Genomic DNA, 20,882 nt, shown 5'->3' with positions numbered 1-20,882 from the left:
ATATTGCGGTTTGGAAATGCAGTTGTGTAATACGAATGCAGTATGCAGTTTTTGTTGCGCAAATGCAGGGCTACCATTTCGCAAGGAAATTCCTAGAAATGCGGCGTCTGCTAGAGCACTGACAGTGCGTTGTTATCATAAAGAGTGTATTTTAATCTAATCAGTACTAAAAACTTAAGCATTAATCTGTAATATGAAATTGATAACCAATTTATAAATAATGTACGCCTTCGATGTTTCGCTGTCAGCAACTTGTTCTAACTATTGCGTTAAATTTATTACGATTAATTATATCACGGAAGGTATCTAACCTATGTACGATGTTTCTAACGTAAAGTATCAGTGTGATTGTCATCTAAAACCTGCAAAACCATCTGATTAAATGATGAGAGATGCGTACCAGAGGCCTGCTATTGTTCCTTATCTGCATAGCAGGGAGCAGTATTATATTCATTGCTTTCAGCAGTCAACGACCCTCCATTCAGACTCTGGTTACAGAGACTCACAAGCAGCTACGTAACTTCCAAGTAAGTAACAACTGCTGCAAAACAGTGTTAGACTATTTTAGTAACTCATATAATAATGATTATGTTTATGCCTTACTCTTCCAGGAAAATTTAAAAGATGTTGAGGAGAAACGCTTGGTAACAGACTCTAAATATCTTGCGATGCTTGGTTTAGATGGGCAAACAAGCACAACACCGTATAGTCTTAAATCACAAAATGTGACTGTTATTTCTCTCATAAGGCCAGGAAACGAGCAGCATATTTACGGCTTTGTTAGAAATGTCAGCCACTTTTTGCCAAATAATAATATTGTCATTTATAGCGTTGGATTAAATGATGATTCTTTGCAAAATATTAGAGCAACTTGTAACTCCACAAAGTGTAACGTGACTCAATTTGACACGAGCCCATTTCCTACACACGTCGAAGACGATAGACTGCATGTTTATAGACCTCTAGTTATTCAGGTAACAAATGAGCCTTGTCCAGGTGTCTACAAGCACACAGTAATTAACACACGATCTCTCGATAAAAATAGTGTAATACTCTTTTTATATATCGCAGACAGCTTTAAACACATTAGGAAACATATTATATATGGATTCGAATGTGCGTTTGAATTCGTCAGACATTTTAAAGTACCTCTCACCGAAATCTGGGATTTTAACTTGGCCTACAAGGCACGCCATTAGCTCCTTGACGCATCCAAAGATGTATGAATATTTTCACGTTTCTGCTGAAAGCTTTTTCTTTCTCCCTTTAATAAGAGCATCACACTTAGTTATTAGGAATGTTAAAGAGATTAGAGAGAATGTAATGTTGCCATGGGTTCAATGCGCCCTAACAAGAGATTGCATTTGTCCCATTGGTAGGTATGCTACAAATAAGTTCATCCGATTAATGCAATCTCAAATAGACAAATCGTAAAAATAATTCATGTACGTTGTTGTAGGTGCTCAATCGGCAGGTTGTCGATTTAATAAAAAACCACAATATCGGTACTCCGGTTGCCACGCATACGACACTTCTGCACTGAATATCGTGCTCGGAATGCACTTTAATTTTGACGACACGTATTACGTCCATCAGGAGCGCGAAACGTATTTCAATAAGGTTCTACCCGAGGAAATCACAGAAGAATATCTGATGACCGCCAGACAGAACAATGCAACCGAATCGAACTTAAGGAACTTCATATCAACTGAACGCTAATTCCTGTATGATCTCGATTCATTTTGAATCGAGATTCAAGTGATACGTCGAACAAGCACAAGTTAATATAAGGGTACATAATAAGTTTAAAGAAAAAAAAAACAAATAAAGACTTTAGCTTAAATAAATAATTAGTATTAGTATTTACTACCTGCAAGAAATAAAAATCAATTAGTGCCGCTCTTAATTATTTCGTGGAGATGATAAAATTGCACTGGAAAATTAGCGCATCATTTTTTAACTCAGCATAATTATAATACTATATAAAACTTATTGACATTCGTCGAGGTGATTTTATTCATTTGCCGAGATCGTAAATTCCTGATAAGGATCATAATCTTTATCCTCACAATTTCAATTGTCACCTAAAATTTAATTGCGTCAAAAATTATCCTAGCGCAGATTTCAAATTTTCGAATAAAGTGCAAAATATTGGTGTTCAAATAATTATCAGCGTTACTACGACTCGTCATCGGACGACCCGAGTAAATAGAAATGTTGGAAAAATCATTCTTATGCTTTCCATGCAAAACTCACTGCGTTCGAAATTTCAATCGGCACCGAGCGTGATCTATTTGCATTGCGAAAATCATCCATAACGAATCAACTAAACCACTGTCGAATCTTGGTTGTGCAGCGTCGCCAGAAGTCGCTTAACGGAGGGTGTTCCTTCCGGTCGAAGGCGACACCCTCGTCACTATCAAAATCAGCTCGCGGAATCGTGCGGGGAGATCTACGGCTCTGACAAATAAATCGACGAATCGCAGCGAGATCAATTCGTCGCCGTTTAAGGGGATTCGTCATTTTTTTGTGAGCCGAAAAGTGCAACATCGCGTGGATGATGGATGGATGTGCATCCGTGAGTTCTATCCGAACTCCTCGGAGCTAGCTAGCCGAAGAACCGGATCGCAAGCCAACGATATGTGACGTGCCCCGATCTCTACACGCTTTTGTCTGATTATAATTTACATCGTATAATAACCGAGTCAAGGTTAAGAATACTTGACGATGGTTGATAGCGACTCTGACAGATGGTACGATTGGAAACGAGATGGTTTTATCGAAACGCTCAATGGTCCTAACGTTAACGCCTCGAACGAGCTGCGGCTGGCTGGTCAGAGGGACAGTCCCCTCAACAATGGACTGATTCAACGTACCGCGACTCCTCCGAGCTCTAGATCCAGCGCGGAAGTCCGATTTATAAATCCAGCGATTTACGCCGAGACCTTGAACCACGAAGATGAGGAACGCGAGATAGAGATTCGCGTGAAGGTCAGCTCGAAAGATAACGGGGCCCTGGCGGAAGGTAATTTCGGCGATTCTCCGGAAATGAGCGACATAATGTCCACGTTGTCCATCAAGAATGATTTAGCGACATCGTTCGAGGAGCACGCCGGCGATCAAGCTTCGATCCAGGACACGTATCGTTGTTACTCGTTAAATTCACCGGGCCCATCCCTGGATAATGGCCCTTCGCGATCCAAGTCTGTTGTCTCCTGTAGACCCTCCAACAGAGTTGAGAGAAGGTGCAGAATCGTTGGCAGAGCGGACGGAAACGACGAGCTTTGCTCCGCCAGATTGCTCGATTCGGAAGTGCAGAGGTACTTCTAATTTACGATCTTTCTTATCTTAAGCTTTCCCGTCATCGATCTCGAAGTTGATTCAACTTCGTCAATTATACGGATAATTTTTATCTTGGACCGTTGAATTTGCTCGATCTGTGATTGTACTTTCGAGTGTCTGTAATTTAACAGCATTATTTGATAGCTAAGATTACTTCTGGATATTGCATGACGTTAAAGAGTGAAGAAGTAAAAGAAAATATCGATTATTTCTGCATAACTTTTTCCACTCGTTTAAACAGTTATGGTAGATTTGTACACCGTATGGTAGATTTGTACAAAATAAGTAACTTTTGTTTGAAGACTTTTTTTCTATCTTATACCGTTTACGAATTATAGAAATGAAGTAAAAAATAGCCGAACATTCGGGGGTGAATTTCCGCCCCTTAAAGTGAATTTACGCAAGAAAAAAGTATATATCGCGTATCTACGTGTCCCCAATGTTTCAGAACTTTTTGAATTTCTGTAGTTGGGTAACATCCTCTGTTAGTCAGCGTCGGAAACAAAACATCGAACAACAGTAAAAAGAATCGTCCAAACCCCTAAAACTAGGTTCACTCTGAATGGCCACCGAGTCGTGCAAGTATCTACAGCCTCGTTGTCCAGCATCAGCGTTTTGGAGGCCAGATCGGTGAAGGACGATCCGCTGAGGAAGATTCCGTACAGCGAGTGGATGCGGAGGAAGCAGCAGGCGGCGCGACAAAAGAAAGAGGAGGACGACGAGGCCGAGAGGAAAAGGCAGATGGACGCGGAGAGGCTGGCTCGCGAGAAGGAGGAACGGGAAGCACGGGAACGCGAGAATTTTCTCCGGTGGACCGAAAGGAAGAGGCAAGAGGAGGAGAGGAAGAAACGGATGGCGGCTAAGGAGCTGGATATGCAGAAGAAGTTGAAGGAGTTCGAGGACAAGAGCGTCGTGATGAAGACCCTCTGTCTTCGCCAGTGGGAGCACAAGAAGAAGGAGGAGGAGAAAGGTATAGAAGACTGGACACGCATTGATTCGCATAAAACGCGTGACTCCGATGTTCGTGTAGCTCGTCAGAAGAGAGAGGCGATCAAGCAGAAGCAGATTGACGAGGAGAAGAAGAAAAGGCTGGAGGAGAGCACGAAGGCTTACGAAGTCTGGCGGAAGAACGCGCGGAACAAGCCTAAGCCTGCTACACAGGGACTTTTGCGTTAGTTGACGACGAAATCTTCGAAATGTTGCTCTATCTTTTATAGAGCTCGGCGTCGGCTGCGTTCGCCATGCAGCGGTGTGAATAATTTTAAACATTTTCAGTGATATTTAAAAAAAACAAACTTTACAACATATAGTTCTATATTAGATACAACGGAAAATGAAAGTATACAGGTTTTTTATTTAAACATCGGTAAAAATGTAAAAGTTACTTTGAGTTCATCATTATTCACAGCACTGTAGATGACCTCCTTTCGTTGAACTTGAGGACGATGTTGAAATTGATTGAAAATTCTCAGCTCATCAGAAGGCGAAGCCGTCGTACGTGAACCCGACGCCCTGGCAGGGAATCGTCGACGAGCCCGAGGTGGACGAGGCGGGCACGTCGAACGGCAGGATGACGCACAACCAGCTGGCCAAGAATAGCAGTAAAAAGAGTAGCACGTATTACCAGTGATGTGGACGTCAACGAGAGATGAGAATCCGAGGACTCTGTGGCTCGAAGATCAGTCAGGGCAAGGTAGAATCTCGGAGAAGTATCTCGCGGACGAAACGGTGGCGAACGATTAAATGTTCCGTTTCGGGTTCCAGACTCGTGGCTGTGTTAGGGGCCAGAACGATCCTTGCACGGGTCACGTCGTTAGAACGATGACTTGTATAGTAGCTATCCCGATAAATAATCTTACTTTCGTAGCAGATACACTTTGTACGCTACACAACCTTCGCCTAGACTTCGTTTTGTTTGTTCTTTACCGTGAATCAACGAGCAGTCTACGTACCCGAAGACGACCGAGGATCTGCGACCATTGTGTTGACGACGTGAAGAGAGTGGATTGACGAGGATCAGAACGCGAAGCTATTACATTCAAAGGACACGTGTATACGCAAGAAATATCCTCTTTTTTGTTTCGTTTATTTAGTATTTCTATCGCTAACACTGTATCATATATATACATTATGCGACGTCGGTACGTTATACAAAACCATCGTCTCTTTATCCTTTTTGTTTATCTCTTTTTTTTTTTACACGGGGTTACGGATAGTAGCTTCTAGCCGTTCGTTGTACCAGACGTGTCTTGAGAAACGAAGTCCAATAGTAGTCGTAATACACAGAATAAAGTGGCACATTGTCGTATTCATGCGTCTCCCTGTTAACTGACCTAGAATATTCGTTCGGAACTGCACGTTCAAGCAAAATGACCGAAACGCGGGTCAGCATCGTCCGGCCGCGTCTACTTCAGCAGACGTTCCTCTTCTTCTTGAAGCCTCTCGATCTCGGACTTGTTCATGAAGTAGTAGGAAGGTTGTCGTGATTTCTGATACGAAAATTATTATGGTTATTTCGTTAGTGTCGTCTCACGGCCGAGAGAACAGTGATCAAATTAATTACCAGATCTTTGACGGTGCGTTTTGCACCCGCCTTGGTCAGAATGTTGCTCAACTGTTCGACCGATTCCAGGCCCATTGCGTAATGTAAAGCGGTCCTCTCCAACTGGAAAACAGAGAACGCTTTTCTCAAATATGCACCGAGTTTTTAAGGAACGATAGCAATGATTTTTATAACATCTATGATTTCCATCGACATTGTGTTTTACTACTTCGAATGCATAAAATTCGCAGTTTGCATGCGACCCTTCAAAATCTTTGCGTAATCACGATGTTACGGTTCGTGAAAATGGCGTCAAATATTTCGAATGAATTGTACTACTATACCAAATGTGGGAAAAACGTGAATCTATAAGAATAAAACGTGTGTGTACTGTTTCAATTCAATTGATCTTGCCTTTCGTGGATTCATCGCAACCATAATGGAATGATATCTGCGACGTAGAGTCAGAAAGCCGCAGGTTGCCCAATTTTTGTGAGCGACGGTTTCGTGACAGTGCTTTTTGTTTTATTTATTATTCGATATTCAATATTTTTATTCATCATTCAATATTCAATATATTTACTCCTTATTCAATATCGAATATATACATATAAATAACATAATAATATTATATATAATATATATAATAATATATATAATATATAATATTAAATATAATATTGAATATTTTTATTTACGTATTAATTACCTCTTTCGTGTGATCACTAATTCGAACAGTTTTGTGAACGCGAGTGTGAATAAGAAAAGGACAAATTTCGAGCAGCGAGCAGAGGTTAAATTTTCTACTATCATTGTAAGTATCAATTTTATTGTAACAATTTTTAACATTGCACGAGCATTTAGTATTGCATGGGGATTCATAATAATTACTGAGATTGATTACACTTACGTTGTCTCCGATTCGCAGAGTTTCTGGATACATTTTGGCAATGAATTCGACCAGTTCCTCGTTCTCGCGAAGAACAGCAATGTGAAGGGCGCATCTGCTCATTGGATTCTTCCCCATCGCTAACAACTTTCCACCCCCATTGTTCCTATGCAGCAACTCCTTCGCCCTTTCGGTATTGCCTGTTCGAATCTCGTGATGCACTTCCTCGCGTTGTGTCTGCAAATACATCCGAGCTATCAATAGATGTATTGTTTGACATCGATTATAAATCTAGTTGATATTTTGATATCTTACCACGTAATTTGGTATGGACTGCAGAAATTGCACGGTTGCATCTCGTCCTCGTTCAGCCGCGATATCCACAATATTCACACCTCCGTCTTCGATGTCCAAAATGTGGTCGTATCCTTCCAGTAACAATTCCACTAGCTTTTCGGTTTCGCCTGTGTTTAGGAACGTATTAAGTTAGAAACAAAATGGCAAGCATTATCAGAAACAAATTTTTAATACATTGGTGCATCGTCTTACGTGTTGTGCATTCTATTATATTCTACTAGTACTATATTCTACTATATTCTACTAATACTATATTCTACTAGTACTATTTTCTACTATATTCTACTAGTACTATATTCTATTATATTCTACTAGTACTATATTCTGTTATATTCTACTAGTACTATATTCTATTATATTCTAGTAGTACTATATTCTATTATACTCTACTAGTACTATATTCTATTATATTCTACTATATTCTACTATATTCTACTATATTCTAGTATATGCTACTAGTACTATATTCTACTATATTGTACTAGTACTATATTCTACTATATTGTACTAGTACTATATTCTACTATATTCTACTAGTACTATTTTCTATTATATTCTCTACTAGCATTATATTCTATTATATTCTACTAGTACTATATTCTGTTATATTCTACTAGTACTACATTCTATTATATTCCAGTAGTACTATATTCTACTAGTACTATATTCTATTTTATTCTCTACTAGTACTATATTCAACTATATTCTACTAGTACAATATTCTACTATATTGTACTAGTACTATATTCTACTATATTCTATTATATTCTACTAGTACTATATTCTATTATATTCTACTAGTACTATTTTCTACTATATTTTACTAATACTATATTCTATTATATTCTGCTAGTACTATATTCTATTATACTCTACTAGTACTATATTCTATTATATTCTACTATATTCTTCTTCTACTTAGAAAATTCATCACTAACAGCCACAACATAATTATCGTTATATTATGCGTTAATCTATAATTCCTCACCTCTGGCTGCCAAGTAAGCTACGTAACGGTTAATTTCCTCGACATTTTCTCTAATATTTGCCAATTCGGCGACATCTCTTGCAGTCCTGTACAATTCGTCTCTGAATCCAATATTGACTTGGCTTTCCTGAAGGAGATGGAACAGGCCATCCTTCGCGTAAGAACGAATCGCTGCGAAATGGACGACGCTTTGTCCATGTTCATCCTAGAAAAATGAACGATTTTCAAAATAACCATCTCTTTTGCACACAACAGTTACCTATCACCGAAGAAGTGAAATGATTCGTGATGAACGTACTCTGTTAGGGTTGCTGAAAGCTGATTCCGGCACGTCAGAGCCTGGACTCTGCGGATAACCGGCATCGTCATCAGGATTCTCATTTTCACCATCTTCTACTACCCCCTCTTCGCGTTCAGGGATAATTAAAACGTTAGCCTCCTGCAAAATTGTTTGCACACAGTTTCAATAAATTATCAGTAGATCTGTGGATCTTGCAAACCAAACTTTCTCAAAAACTAGTCGTAAAAGACATAGAAATCGAAATTTGTGTAATTTTAGTAACATGTTTGGGGTTCTTTGATCGCGTTTGAAGCGTTGAATTTTATCTAATCACTTTCAAGAAAAATGCATAAAGGCCGCAATCTAATCGTCGCGTGAAATGAATCATTATGAATAATTACCTCCTCTTGTTCATCGTTCTTCGTTTTATTGGCGAAATTGTACAAATACGTTGCCAGATATGTGACCGGATCTTTTGGCCGCGCGTTAGCCACTTCCGTTAAGCCTTTCAACAATGGATCGCCGAGAGCTAATCAAATAATCCGCATGAAACAAAATCGTTATCGTCCCGATTAACTTCAAGTTCGGGTTTAAATCAACGTTTACGTACACGATGCTAAGTATCGACCCTCCTCTTCTCTAAATATCGGTATTTCCAATTGCTGATCATCTGGAAACAACAATAAACCCTGTAAACGCTACGTTATATTCCTCGATTCGTTCATTCGTTCATTCATTGAATTTATATGCACCCGAATTCTGATATCAAAACGTTTCAGTGATTCTCAGCGGTTGACATGGAAGCGTCAGACAAACAGTAAACGGAAATCAACGAACTTAAAATGCATGCGGAACACGACACAGTGCAGGCATCTCGTTCTGTAAACAGTGTAAAAACATACACTAAATGCTTTGCTTTACTCACACAAGATGATACACGATTTGCACGAGCACATATACACACACTGATATCACAAAGATCGGTCAGTCTCGAGATGGTACACAAAAGTACCCGTTAAACGATCCTGTAACTGATGATCAAATGATGATGATCCTGGACGACGAGTTTAAAAAGCTCCAACGAGTTCGAAGACGCACAAAAGTACTTTCGATTCGAAGTGTTTTCATCTTCCAAGAGAAGAACGAATCCCACGAAAACGAAGAATCTTTCCTGCGGTTCTGATGACCGTTCATAAAACTCGATTTATTCGTTTGTACAGTCATCGGTGGACCGTGGATCTTAGACACGTATGGCAAAATTGAGTAGCTTTGATTTGAAACAGTGAATAGATTCAAGGATGCTAACAACGTATTAACTCGAACTTATTAAAATGATTAATGAACGAGAAAAAAACTTGCGATCGGCTCCCACGTCTTGCAATCGACGCAGACAATTTCCATTCCGCGCGTAGATCCGCGATCTAATCATCAGTTACAGAACAGCCCGTATATGCAAGGATGCACGCGGCGTTAGTAATCGATACAAATATTCATTATTCGGAACATTGAGTTGGAAAGACATGTGCTACGCAATCTCTGTTTCTGTGAACATCGAACTCGTGCGTGACACATAAAGAAGCTCTGATCATAAAGGAACTCTCTCCCGAAACACTGCGACGGTGGAACAATCAATTTGAACAGATCCATCTTACACACAATTCACGTAAGCATGGTGCCGTGCGACGGCGTACATCGAAGCGTCGCCGACGATTGCAGGATCAACTTGAATCAACTGGTTTTGTTACTAACCTAATTAATAGTCCAGCGTTTTCCACTCGGACGTTAATTCGGTTCGACTAGATCGTGTCGCGATGCACGAGAAATAGAGAGTAACGTTCACGCACATCTTTCCAACGCTCCTCCCCCCTCCTATCATCTAGGTAAACGAATTGGCAGTAAAAACGTATATGTATATTGGCTCGATAGTTATCACAGACGGTTGCCTCGTGTAAGCGTAATTCATACCAATATCAACAAAATCAACAAGTAGAATTAAAAACATGGTTGCTCCCTCTCCCCCCCTCCCCTCCTCATCCCACCCCACGTCGATCGGTTCGAATCCAGTCAATTCTGAAAACGTTTCGCGCTGCTACGTTTTCGGAATATTCCCGCGAGCAGATTCGCGATTTTCATGGAATTGTTGATCCCCACTTCCTTCTCCAACGCCAGGATGTTCGACACCGCCCTGGCGAAGTCCTGCAGCGTCTGGATCTCGGTGATGCTCAAGGACTGCTGGTTGCAGACCTTGACGGTGTCGTGCCTCGGCGTCTCGCGGATGTTCAGTCCCCGCACCACGCACAAATGCTTCAGGTGTTCGTACTCCTTCGACAGCTCTGGGAACCGTATGATCATGCTGAACCTCAGAGTGTTGCCGACGGCGCAGGGCCTCGAGCTCAGGTAGCCTAATCTCGTGTCCCTCCTGAACTCCAGCGCTTCGTCGAGTATCACCATGATCTTCGCCAGCCTCACGTAGGCGCGGCCTATCAGACCTGGCCTGTTGTCGCCGGTTCTGCAAATGATCCTCAGATGATCCTGCACGTTCACCCAGGCGGCCACGTCGCCCGCCGAAGCCACGTAGACGCCTCTGCCGTAGGGCCAATGTCTGCCGTGAAGTCGTTTCTCGTCGTGCAGATTGAAGTCTGTGATCGGCAACAGCAATCCGGCTGCTGCCAATTGAGCTCTGATCGGACTCGGTTGATCTAGGATCTCGTTCAGCGTGAAATAGGTCCCTGGCTCGTCTTCGCTGCTACCTTCCGCCATTATTCCCGACACGTCCGGACTCAGCAGCTCGGTGGTGATGACACGCTCCACGTCCTCCAGTTGGTTCACGGTCAGAGTAAGCGGGAAAGGGTACTTCTCCAAGTTCCTGCAGCACTCTATCGTCGCTGCTTGAACGTACTTCGCTTGGACGTCGAGGTCGTAGGTCTCGATCGAAGCTATGGTGGCGTCGTCGATGTTGTCGATCGTCTCTATCCTGTTGTCGTCCTCCGGCAGGAAGAACCTTGGCAGAGGATGATCGGGCAGGTCGCCGCTGGCTGTCACGCAGTGGATGTCCCTGATCAAAGGGTCGAAGAACTCCATGAAGACGGTGTAGCTCTCGTAGTCCGGCGCCACGACCGACACCGTGTCGTTCTCTTCGGACATGCTGCTGACGGTCGAGTAGGAGCTACTGACCATGCTGCCGCCGTTCGAGGTGCCGTGCTTCTTTAAAGCGGGCCAGATCACATCAAACAGGTTGTGGTCCATGCGTGTCACACGGTGCTTGATACGATCGAATACGGGCCGTTTCAGGCAACGGTTGATCAGTGTACCAGAGTTCCCCGCTGATTTCAGTCCGGTGTAGTAGTACTTTGAGCCGGCCAGGAGCCGGAAACACCGCTCCAGGGTAGCTAGGGTCTCCGGCTCGGTTATGTCTCGCCGAGCTGAGACCGTGTCGCCTCCGGGTACTGTTCGCCTCGAGCATTCGGAACACCGGGTGTCCGGGAGGTAGACGATCAGCGAAACGTGAAAGGCCGAGGATTCGTTAATCAGGAGATTTCTGGGCGGCGTTGCGGTGGGTCGGGACTGACAGGGTTGGTTGCGACTGATCACAGAGGACGGAAGCTCGGTGACATTTTTGGATCTAACGGTGTCTTATTTTCTGGCGGTGCTAGCGGGTTACTGTTGTTTGAGAGCTACTGGGAGGTTTGTGCAGCGGCTTTCAGGAAGAACTACGTTTTAACGATTTTTGGTATCTCCAGCTGGTGAGAATAGTTTCGATAGAATATGCAGGTGCTGTGCAAGAAGTGGTCAAGATGTCGTTTGATTGTCAAACGCTGTCTAGTTTTCAGGAATACTCAGTTGCTATCTGCAATCTTATTTTTACTGATAATTTAACACTGTTGCGAGTTGTACAACTCTGCGAACCTTTTTCGTAAGTTTTTGTGTTTTAAAATAGTCAAAAGTTCTTGTTCCCTGTTATAGTTTTTATTGCTACGTTGAATGAAATCTGAGATTTATTAAATTTCATAAATATCAACAAAATTCTCTACTCAGTGGTTTCTTCATTTAATAATAGCGTTATTTAGAATGTCGAATAATATATATATTTTAAAAAACTGACACTAACTTTGAAAAATATTTCACTATTTCTTCGACGAGCAGTGAATTCAATTCCAAAATATCTTTACAAAAAACTTGTTTTCTAGTCGTAACTAAGGTACAATCGTACATTGAAGATGACAACTTTTCCACTTTTAGCACAGATACGAAGGTGAAGGTGTTGGTGTAAAATGTTATGAACATTTAAACATATCCACATGACAGTTCATAGTCGACGGAGGGTGACATAGAAAGGTGACAATTTAATGGATCAGTAAAGTGGGGGGGTGGCAGCTATACATCGTGTGTATAAAAACGCGTCTGTAGTTCATAAGCTCTGAAGCAAGCGATAAAATTGTTTGTACAAATAAAGAAAATTCCTTTTAAATTATTTTTAAGTATCACAGCTTTAGACCCAAATAGTCATCCGAACTTCTCCCGACTTTTACTTCCAATAATCGTGCCTCGGTGCATGAAGAATTCGAGGAAATTAAGGAAGGTTCAGGGAAGTTGCACAAGATCTTCGAAATGTTTCAAAATATCGGTATAATTATTCTGTTTGAATAATCGTTTGAACAGGTTTGCTATGCGATCGTTATATTTCGTGACCGTGTGGCAATGTTACGCGGGGATAAAAAGTGAAGAAGCAACGTGATCGTACTATAAATATAATTGGAACTTGAGTACATGGTTTCAAAAGAAAGATATGCAGTGATCATTTTGATAGTGCTCTGAACGATCATCGTACAGTTTTGTCTGGTGTTAATGGTGCTTGTAGGTGTCACGTTTGAATGAGGTACCTTTGTCAGTCAACATTTCGTCGGCGAGGCTCTCGTTCGCTCCGAAATCACGGAGCAATGATTTATGTGAGAATTCTGATTGATCTTGCTTGTAATAGTCAGCCTTTTGCCCGAACTACGTAACCAAAACGAATAAATTCGCTAACGTAACAATATTTCTCTTCCAACCCCCTTTTCATTTTCTCTCTTTAAACATCTTAACACGTTATATTAAACTTTATTTCACTTACCAAATTTTTAGGATAATCTACTAAATAATTAAGATACTCAAACCGCGACGGGCCAAACGAAGACTCTATTATAAATATAATATAATAATTATTTTATTATCTTGTAAAATAAGCGAGACAGAGTATAAATCGTTGGAAACTGAATGTATTGGAGTTCAGATAAGAATTTTTCGTTTTGCACTTTGCATGATAAAATTCATCGGATCGATAATTTCGTGTGTTGCTGGTAAATGATTTTTAAAAGTATTTTACTCACGTTGTCTTGCATCTGAGGATTGGCACCTAAATGCAGCAGAAGGTTGTAGTAATGGCCGTTGTCTGCGAGTGTTGCCGCATAGTGCAAGGGCGTTCGGCCGTCTAGATCGATCGCGTTTGTGGTTTCTGGAAACCTGCCTGCCAGATACCTAAACGAAACATGAAACATTAATAGAATAAACGTGAATCGATGGAACTTGATTGGAGCTTGTCACGGTGACGCGGCTCCTTCCCCTTTATTCGTCTAGTCTCCTAGGGAAGAAACTTATAAAACCAATGGGGACAAGGAAAACGTAGTTTGCCAATAGTGCAATCTAGCTCGGAAATATTAGTCCAAACCTCAGACTCTAAAGAATGGAATTCTCGATAAATCGATTCTATAACGAATAAATTCACTAAATAAACAATAAACTGAAACCTACATTTGTACTTGTTAAAGCAGAGTGTGAACATAAGAGATTAGTTTCATTTGCACGATGACTATCAATATGTACTTTGGTGTTAATTTTATTTAATAATTTTAAAGAGAAATTTTTAAGTAATTTTAAAAAGAAGAAAGAGTAAAAGAATTAAAGATCACCAATACACTGCTTTCAACCTATTATAATTATTGAAGAAAGGCAAAAAGTTTCTAAGTGACCTCTGAATTTTGCAACAAATGTAGACAATCTTTATTTTGCATAAGAATCCGTAGTCTACTTATGATCTATGACTTTGTAAAATGTAATTAAAATACATCTCGAAGGTCATGATCAGTTAAATTTCTCGGGAGAATTGTTTTGAGATAATTCATAAAAATTCAACTCTTGTTCTATGTGTCTGTGCATTACGACAAGTACTCCAAGAGTAAAAAGTATGTTCTTACAGTTTGTTATTTTCTTACAAATTCCATCTCTGTACCTGATGATAGTGGTGTTTCCAAATACAACTGCAACGTGAAGCGGCGTAGATCCACGCGGGGATGATCCGTCCCTTGCAACTGCAAACTTGCGGCGATCCAATGCACTTTGTAGATCCCTCAGATTTCCTTCTCTTGCTGCCATGTGCACGGCGTGAATTTTACCCTGAAAGTGTAAAAAAATAGTTAACACTTTCTTCATTTTGTAACCAGATATCAAACCTCGTATTTCATTCTTTAATGAACGAATGCAACGCAATACAAAAACATGAGATCAACTCGTAAGTAATTCAAACTTCGAAATACAAACGCGAAATGCAAAACGATAATACGCAACATTGATTTTCTACATATATGTTTCACGACGAAGTTACAGAAAGTGCAGAAAAGTGTGCAATGCATTAACGCGATTGCAATCGTATCGATGTATTTCACCTTCCAAAGGAACTATACCTAAAACGAATGTAAAAGTGAATTTCCATCATTTACGAGATGATCTGGGACAATTAATCTTGTCTGAAGTAGATGAATATCTTTGAACGACACAGTTTTGCAATATAAATTGTCAAAGGAAAGAGATAATCTACGTGAATTATTTACGCTACTGCGCACGAATCACACACACACAAACGCACGTACATATTGTATACACTTCCTACTCGTATCCTTCAAAAGTAACGATACAATGTCCACAACAACTAATTTAAACCGCAACAGTGCGACTTCGATAAAGAGCAAATATGCTACATTAAAACTAACGAGCAACCAGTCGTCCCTGAATTAATTAACAACTTTCGAAACTGCGCAAGAAATTCTCTCCGCATAGGTACGTTGCTGGATCATTACCACGCCGAAAGTCAACCCCAAAAATCTCCACAATATCAAAGCCACTTAATCATCGCAGCTTAAACTGTTTTCAAAAGTTAAAATGTTATCATAGTGGGTCGCATTTGAGCTCTTCTGCTTCCTAAATATTCCGGAAAAATTCACTTGAAATGAATGATTAAAACTACACAGTCAAAAAAATTAGTGTCATACATATGTATATGACCGGCGCGGTTCTCAACGTGTGACAGAAAAGAAAACAATAAATAAGATGTTATTTTATTTTATAATCATTTGAAATAATTACAAAGTTAAATTTAATGTACGGGGCTGCTTTACACCTTTTCGCTTTGAACAAATTGTTCCAACGATTTCATAAAATAAAATCTTTGTTCCTTATTAATTTCAGCATTAATTCATTTGGCCAATACGAAATAAAAAAACAACGAATTAATTTATTTTTTGGAATCGCTTCACCTCAAACGAGTCGATATTATTTTTATGTTGAAACAATCGTCTGAGATAAATTACTTGAAATTGAATATCAAATAAAATTAGCCCAGTTCTGCGTATAAACAGGTAGCAATAATCGCGTCGTTAGAAAGGAACTGTAATCAGAGTCGCGATTTGCACTGATTAAAATGAATTCTAATGCTTAGGGAAAGGTGAGCGGGTATGAAAAAAGGTTTGTCCGGCGAACGAATAGAACGTAATACCATGTACGATGGAACTCGATCGATGAAAGCCTGGAGCTCGGGATTCTTGGAGTGTCTGCCGACGAGTCTTCTGCCTTCGCCGTTGAGGACCAACGTCGCTAATTGCTCCATGTTCCCGTTCTCCATCAGCTTCTCGATCTCCGGGTCCGCCGACATGCTTGCCTCGTTTAGCTCTGCGTCCGGAAGTTCCTCGTGCTCGCCGGCGATCACCTGCCGATCATGTACAGGTGGGAAACCATGCGCACGTGCCAATCAATAGTGAAAATATTAATCGCGCGCGGCAATCTACGAAATCGATCGCCGCGGTGTGTTCGTCTCTCTATGTGTCTACATTGCGTGCCGATGCGTGTGTGCGCGTCTAGTTCGGTCGTTCTTCGATCGATCAAAGTCACGTGACGGATCTAACGCGTTTCTCTAATCGCCTCTATCATCCGTCGTCGTATTCGGCTGATCTAATTCGAAAATCTTCTTCCGTTCATCACGACCACGTGCAAAGGACGAAGCTTTCGTCGAGCGAGTTTCGTTGAAACGGTTTCGAATGCGTCCACGGTTGCCGCGTCGTATTCATATCGTTTCTGCAAGCTTGTATATCGTTCAGTAACCGAACAGCTGATAAAAGAAAAGTCGAGGCAAGCTAATCTGCCACGGTGGAAAGAAAGTGTAGAAAGAAATCGTTGGAGAGAGAGAGAGAGTGAAACGAGTGTAAACCGTTCTAAAAGCCGCCTACGTGTTCGTGGGACTGTTCAAAAGTCACATAACAGAGGTCTTTCGTTCAGTCATTTATTTATTGATATATTTGTGCGTCACAAAGAACATACTGCATAATATTCGGTAGTTTCACAACGACAGCCATCCTGGTACACTTTTGTTACCACTGTCGATCGCTCGTCGGACTCGAATCGACGTTTCGGTGGTTCAGTTCGCTACTACTTTCACAGTCTCGTTAAGAAGGAACACCACGTTGAGAGCTTCAGAGAATTTCATTTGTTCGTTCGCAACCGATTGTTTCAACTAATTAGTCTACACGAACCTTCCTGTACGAGGATTCGCAAATAAACAATAGATAGCAGCACTTGTATTGATCACGGAATGACTGAACAAAATTAAAAAAAGAAAGTATTATAGAAAAGAATTAAAGTGAAAAGATTATTATTCGCAGCATTGTTATTCTTTTTACGGCTAATTTGCAAAATCCTTGTTTACTTCGATTTTAAAGTTAATGGACTTTCACCATATATAATAGTGCTAATTCATCCAGAAGTAGGTAAAACTCTACGCGTCGATTTAGTGGTCTGAATTAAAGAAAATCCTCAAGAGAATCGAACACAATTAAATCAACCGGTATTTTCGTATAAATTACTTCCACAAGTTTACAAATAATATACAATCATATTCCGACAAAGATGCAGATACTTTAATTGGACCTGATTAGTCTACAAAATGGTTGCCATCGTCGTTGCGTTCCCTCTTAACTTACATATACATCGACAACATGACGTACCTATTTGCTCCACAGTTTAGTTATCCCTGTGTAATTATGAGTGTGCGTGCCAGCCGACCAAGTCCCTGAAACTGGACTCGTTTTAAGTGTTATGACGACCGTACCTGGTCTTCGTCGTTCGCTGGATCATCGACCCCGGAGTCGCCGGTGCTCGGCTCGTTCCTCTCTTCCTTGTTCTCGTCCTCTTGTTCCTCCGGCTTAGCGTCCGCGTCGTCCTCTTTGGTTTCTTCTTCTTCAGCCTCAGGCTCTGGATTTTCAGGCTCCTCTTCCTTGTTCTCCTCCTCCTGTTCCGCGTCCTCTTTGGCCTCTTCTTCCGCAGCCGCATTTTCAGGTTCCTCTTCCTCTTTGGCCTCTTCCGCTTCCTCCGCTGGCGCACCTGTTACCACATCGTCGTCCGAGGACTTCTCCTCCGCTTCATCAGGATTCGCTGCTGCCTCTTCCGTTTGTTCTTCGTTTGCCTCTTCAGCCTTTGCTTCTTCAGCCTCTGCTTCTTCGCCGGCTTCCTCCGCAGCCTCTGCATCTTCTGCAGCTTCGGCGTTCTCTTCGTTCTCGGCTGCCTGTTCCTCCTCCGCAGCTTCCTCAGCCTGCTCAACACCTTCTTCGGCGTCCGCCCCTTCGACGTTTTCTGACTCCTCTTCTTTCTGATCGCCCTCTGCTCGCTTTATCTGTTCCAAAACGACTCGTTAATTTCGCGCTCGAAAATGTACCGAACTTTGTTCGACTAAAAACAATAAAAAGCTTTAAGTAAAGTTTTACACAGTAAAGTTGTTTCGGTAATAACAGGAACTAATAAGTAGATTGCGGAACTTAGTGTGAATTAGAATTTTGTTGGATCGATTTTAAGGAACAGAAGTCAAATAAAAAATGTATTTCTTATTTCGATGATTTTAATAAGTCGTTAGTTGATGTTGCAGCTAGTCATTTTGATCGTAAATGCATAAAATCTGCAGTCTACTAACAAGTGTATAGTATCCGAATTGAGAATACATGATGGTTTTTATCGAGAGATGTAGCGTGATCGAAGAGATCCAATTTGTAGAAAGGTGTAATATTTGAGGAGATTTAATTCCGCTACAAGAAGAAATGCATTCGAAGCAGTTCAATGATACCTGTTCCATGGATCTACTGTATTTCTTCGAAGCAGATTCGGCACTGCCAAATGCACTGTCAATATCCGCACTGACAGCCTTCTTCATCCCTCTTGGAACCTCAGCTTCCAAGATCCTCCAGTCCCAATGTTTAGGATACGACGTTCCGGAAACACGAGGTGCTTCCGGTATTACTGTTAGAAGTGTTTGATCTATATCCGAAGGTCGGTTCTTATAGAAAGCTGCAGCCTTTGATCTCTGATCGAGGAATAATATATTAATTAATAAAACCTTGTAACCGATTAAATCGGCGTCGTGAATGAAAATATTAAAATTACGAATATTAGTAGAAAATATTTGAGAAAATGGATTTACAGTTCCCAAAATTGAATGTATCACTTAAAAGACAATTTATATGAACAATATAAGACAATTTGTCGTACATTGTTGCGTTCAATATTTTACTTTCAGTCGAATCATTTCTCTCGGCACTTGCAAGAAAAGTATTGTTTTTATCACACACACATTGCATTATTTTGACTTCATCTGTCTTAACTGTTTGAATTTGATCTTAACTATACCTTCCAACCAATTTTGATATTCGTAAAATCACTTTCCGATCGATATTGTTCCACTCACATTGTCCAATTTGCTTTCGTCGGCCCCATACTCCGTTAACAAGTTGTACAAATCATCATCTTTCACCGAAGCTGCATAATGCAACGCCGTCTTGCCGTCGTTGTCCTGCGCTTCCACGACCGAAGGATACGTCGACAGGATCTCCCGGGTCATTTCTGTGAGACCCAATCCAGCGGCCTATCGTATCGACAACATTTCATTAATTCATGTTTCTTTGACAATATTTCAATCTTCGTAACTTTGAATTATTGGACGTCGTAAGTTTTGCATGTACCTTATGCAGGACGTTTAAACCATTGCAATCTTTGCTACAAAGAACAATGGGCGAAGTGGAGTCTATTTTCTTCCGAAGTTCCTCTATGTCGTTTTGCACTGCTGATGTGTGAACCTCTTTTACGGTGCCCTATAGAGAACGTTGGAGACATTATTTTATTTGTCAAGGATTTAAGTTCGTGTGCTGCATATCTACGATTTGAATATTTTCGGATGACGGATTTTTAATCTACGACAAATGAGCCGTTTATTTTGAAAGTGGCGTAAGTCACTTGTTTTTAAGTCGATATATTTAAGGGTTTGCGTTTTAACACGTTCAAAAATATGGATGCTAACTTTCGAGAAGATTTACTTGTATTTGTTATCTCAGGGTACTGATATTTTTCTCAGTATAAATAATTTCGTATAAACATTAAAAAATCACCACTTTTCATCACGGTAAAGTGACTTATGCCACTTTCAAAATAAACGGCTCAAATATTGAAGTAATCTTAACACATTAAAGGCGGGGGATCTTGACGAAAGTATGCTAGGTAACGCAGCGACCGCCCCGCCTCGTTTTTCGTCCTAGAACGGGCGATATTTTATGTAATCATAAAAAAATTTAGACTTAAAAAAGTTTATTTAAACTGTTAAAACTAAAAGAACTAAACACTAATTACAAAAAATGTTTTAAAGTACATATTTATGAGAAGTCGAGATAAATCGTAGTACTACGACTCCCGCCTTTAATGTGTTAATAGAGATATATAGGTGGAAATATACAATACAATACAAACCATGATAAATGGCACAGCTTCCAAGAACCTTTTCACGCGTGGGTTGTTGCTGGTCTCCCTGCGCAATTTGTTTCCGTGCCCTTCCCATAAAACCTGCTGTAGTTTGCCGATATCTCGATTGTGGATCCATATTCTAATATTAGATGGCTTGACGTCCAGGGCTGCGAAACAAACATTCGTCCCTTGAGTTAATATTTCTTCAAGTAATTTCACACGAGTCAACGTCTCTCGAAAATGATAATTCCTTCGGAAGTTTTCGACGGGTCGTCGGAATGTTGACAGAACGCGAAAACGATGCGAAGTAAAGGTGACGTGAATAAAATTTCTTAAAGACATCCATTTTCTAAATAATATTTAATTACACTTGCGGAACGTACCTCGAGCTTCTACATGATCGAAA

General features: G+C 40.6%; 3 protein-coding genes across 7 annotated transcripts in view; 2 read left to right on the top strand and 1 right to left on the bottom strand.

Annotated features, from left to right (window-relative positions):
* The first annotated feature begins 80 nt into the window (after positions 1-80).
* LOC117225090 (uncharacterized) lies at positions 81-1,850 on the top strand. Its single transcript, XM_033478412.2, has 4 exons — positions 81-527; positions 612-974; positions 1,072-1,375; positions 1,460-1,850. Exons 1-4 carry the CDS (start codon positions 393-395, stop codon positions 1,717-1,719), a joined length of 1,062 nt encoding a protein of 353 aa, XP_033334303.1. The 5' UTR covers positions 81-392; the 3' UTR covers positions 1,720-1,850.
* A 148-nt stretch (positions 1,851-1,998) lies between these two features.
* Positions 1,999-6,288, top strand: LOC117225075 (uncharacterized). Its single transcript, XM_033478401.2, has 4 exons — positions 1,999-3,320; positions 3,894-4,312; positions 4,373-4,513; positions 4,815-6,288. Exons 1-4 carry the CDS (start codon positions 2,728-2,730, stop codon positions 4,970-4,972), a joined length of 1,311 nt encoding a protein of 436 aa, XP_033334292.2. The 5' UTR covers positions 1,999-2,727; the 3' UTR covers positions 4,973-6,288.
* LOC117225099 (uncharacterized) overlaps positions 5,408-20,882 on the bottom strand; it is a 31,397-nt gene continuing 15,922 nt past the window's right edge. For 4 of the 5 annotated variants that reach the window (XR_013033219.1, XR_013033220.1, XR_013033221.1 and 1 more), the window contains 12 exons: positions 20,483-20,643; positions 19,705-19,833; positions 19,431-19,607; positions 18,813-19,049; positions 17,808-18,368; positions 16,203-16,412; positions 14,664-14,827; positions 13,765-13,912; positions 13,279-13,393; positions 10,148-11,844; positions 9,009-9,068; positions 8,850-8,927 (listed from right to left, as the gene is read on the bottom strand). Coding sequence is in view for 1 of the 5 variants with exons in the window: in XM_076521290.1 (XP_076377405.1) it covers positions 5,748-5,831; positions 5,906-6,007; positions 6,795-7,010; positions 7,089-7,237; positions 8,119-8,323; positions 8,417-8,557; positions 8,800-8,927; positions 9,009-9,068; positions 13,279-13,393; positions 13,765-13,912; positions 14,664-14,827; positions 16,203-16,412; positions 17,808-18,368; positions 18,813-19,049; positions 19,431-19,607; positions 19,705-19,833; positions 20,483-20,643 (2,987 nt within the window). In the remaining 4 variants the exon portion in view is untranslated. Of the gene's footprint in view, positions 5,832-5,905; positions 6,008-6,794; positions 7,011-7,088; positions 7,238-8,118; positions 8,324-8,416; positions 8,558-8,799; positions 8,928-9,008; positions 9,069-10,147; positions 11,845-13,278; positions 13,394-13,764; positions 13,913-14,663; positions 14,828-16,202; positions 16,413-17,807; positions 18,369-18,812; positions 19,050-19,430; positions 19,608-19,704; positions 19,834-20,482; positions 20,644-20,882 lie in introns of those variants that run through there. The other variant, XM_076521290.1, reaches the window with a different exon arrangement.

Source organism: Megalopta genalis, chromosome 4, assembly GCF_051020955.1.
Source record: "Megalopta genalis isolate 19385.01 chromosome 4, iyMegGena1_principal, whole genome shotgun sequence".
NCBI lineage: Eukaryota > Metazoa > Arthropoda > Insecta > Hymenoptera > Halictidae > Megalopta > Megalopta genalis.
This window is presented reverse-complemented; position numbering and strand designations above follow the sequence as displayed.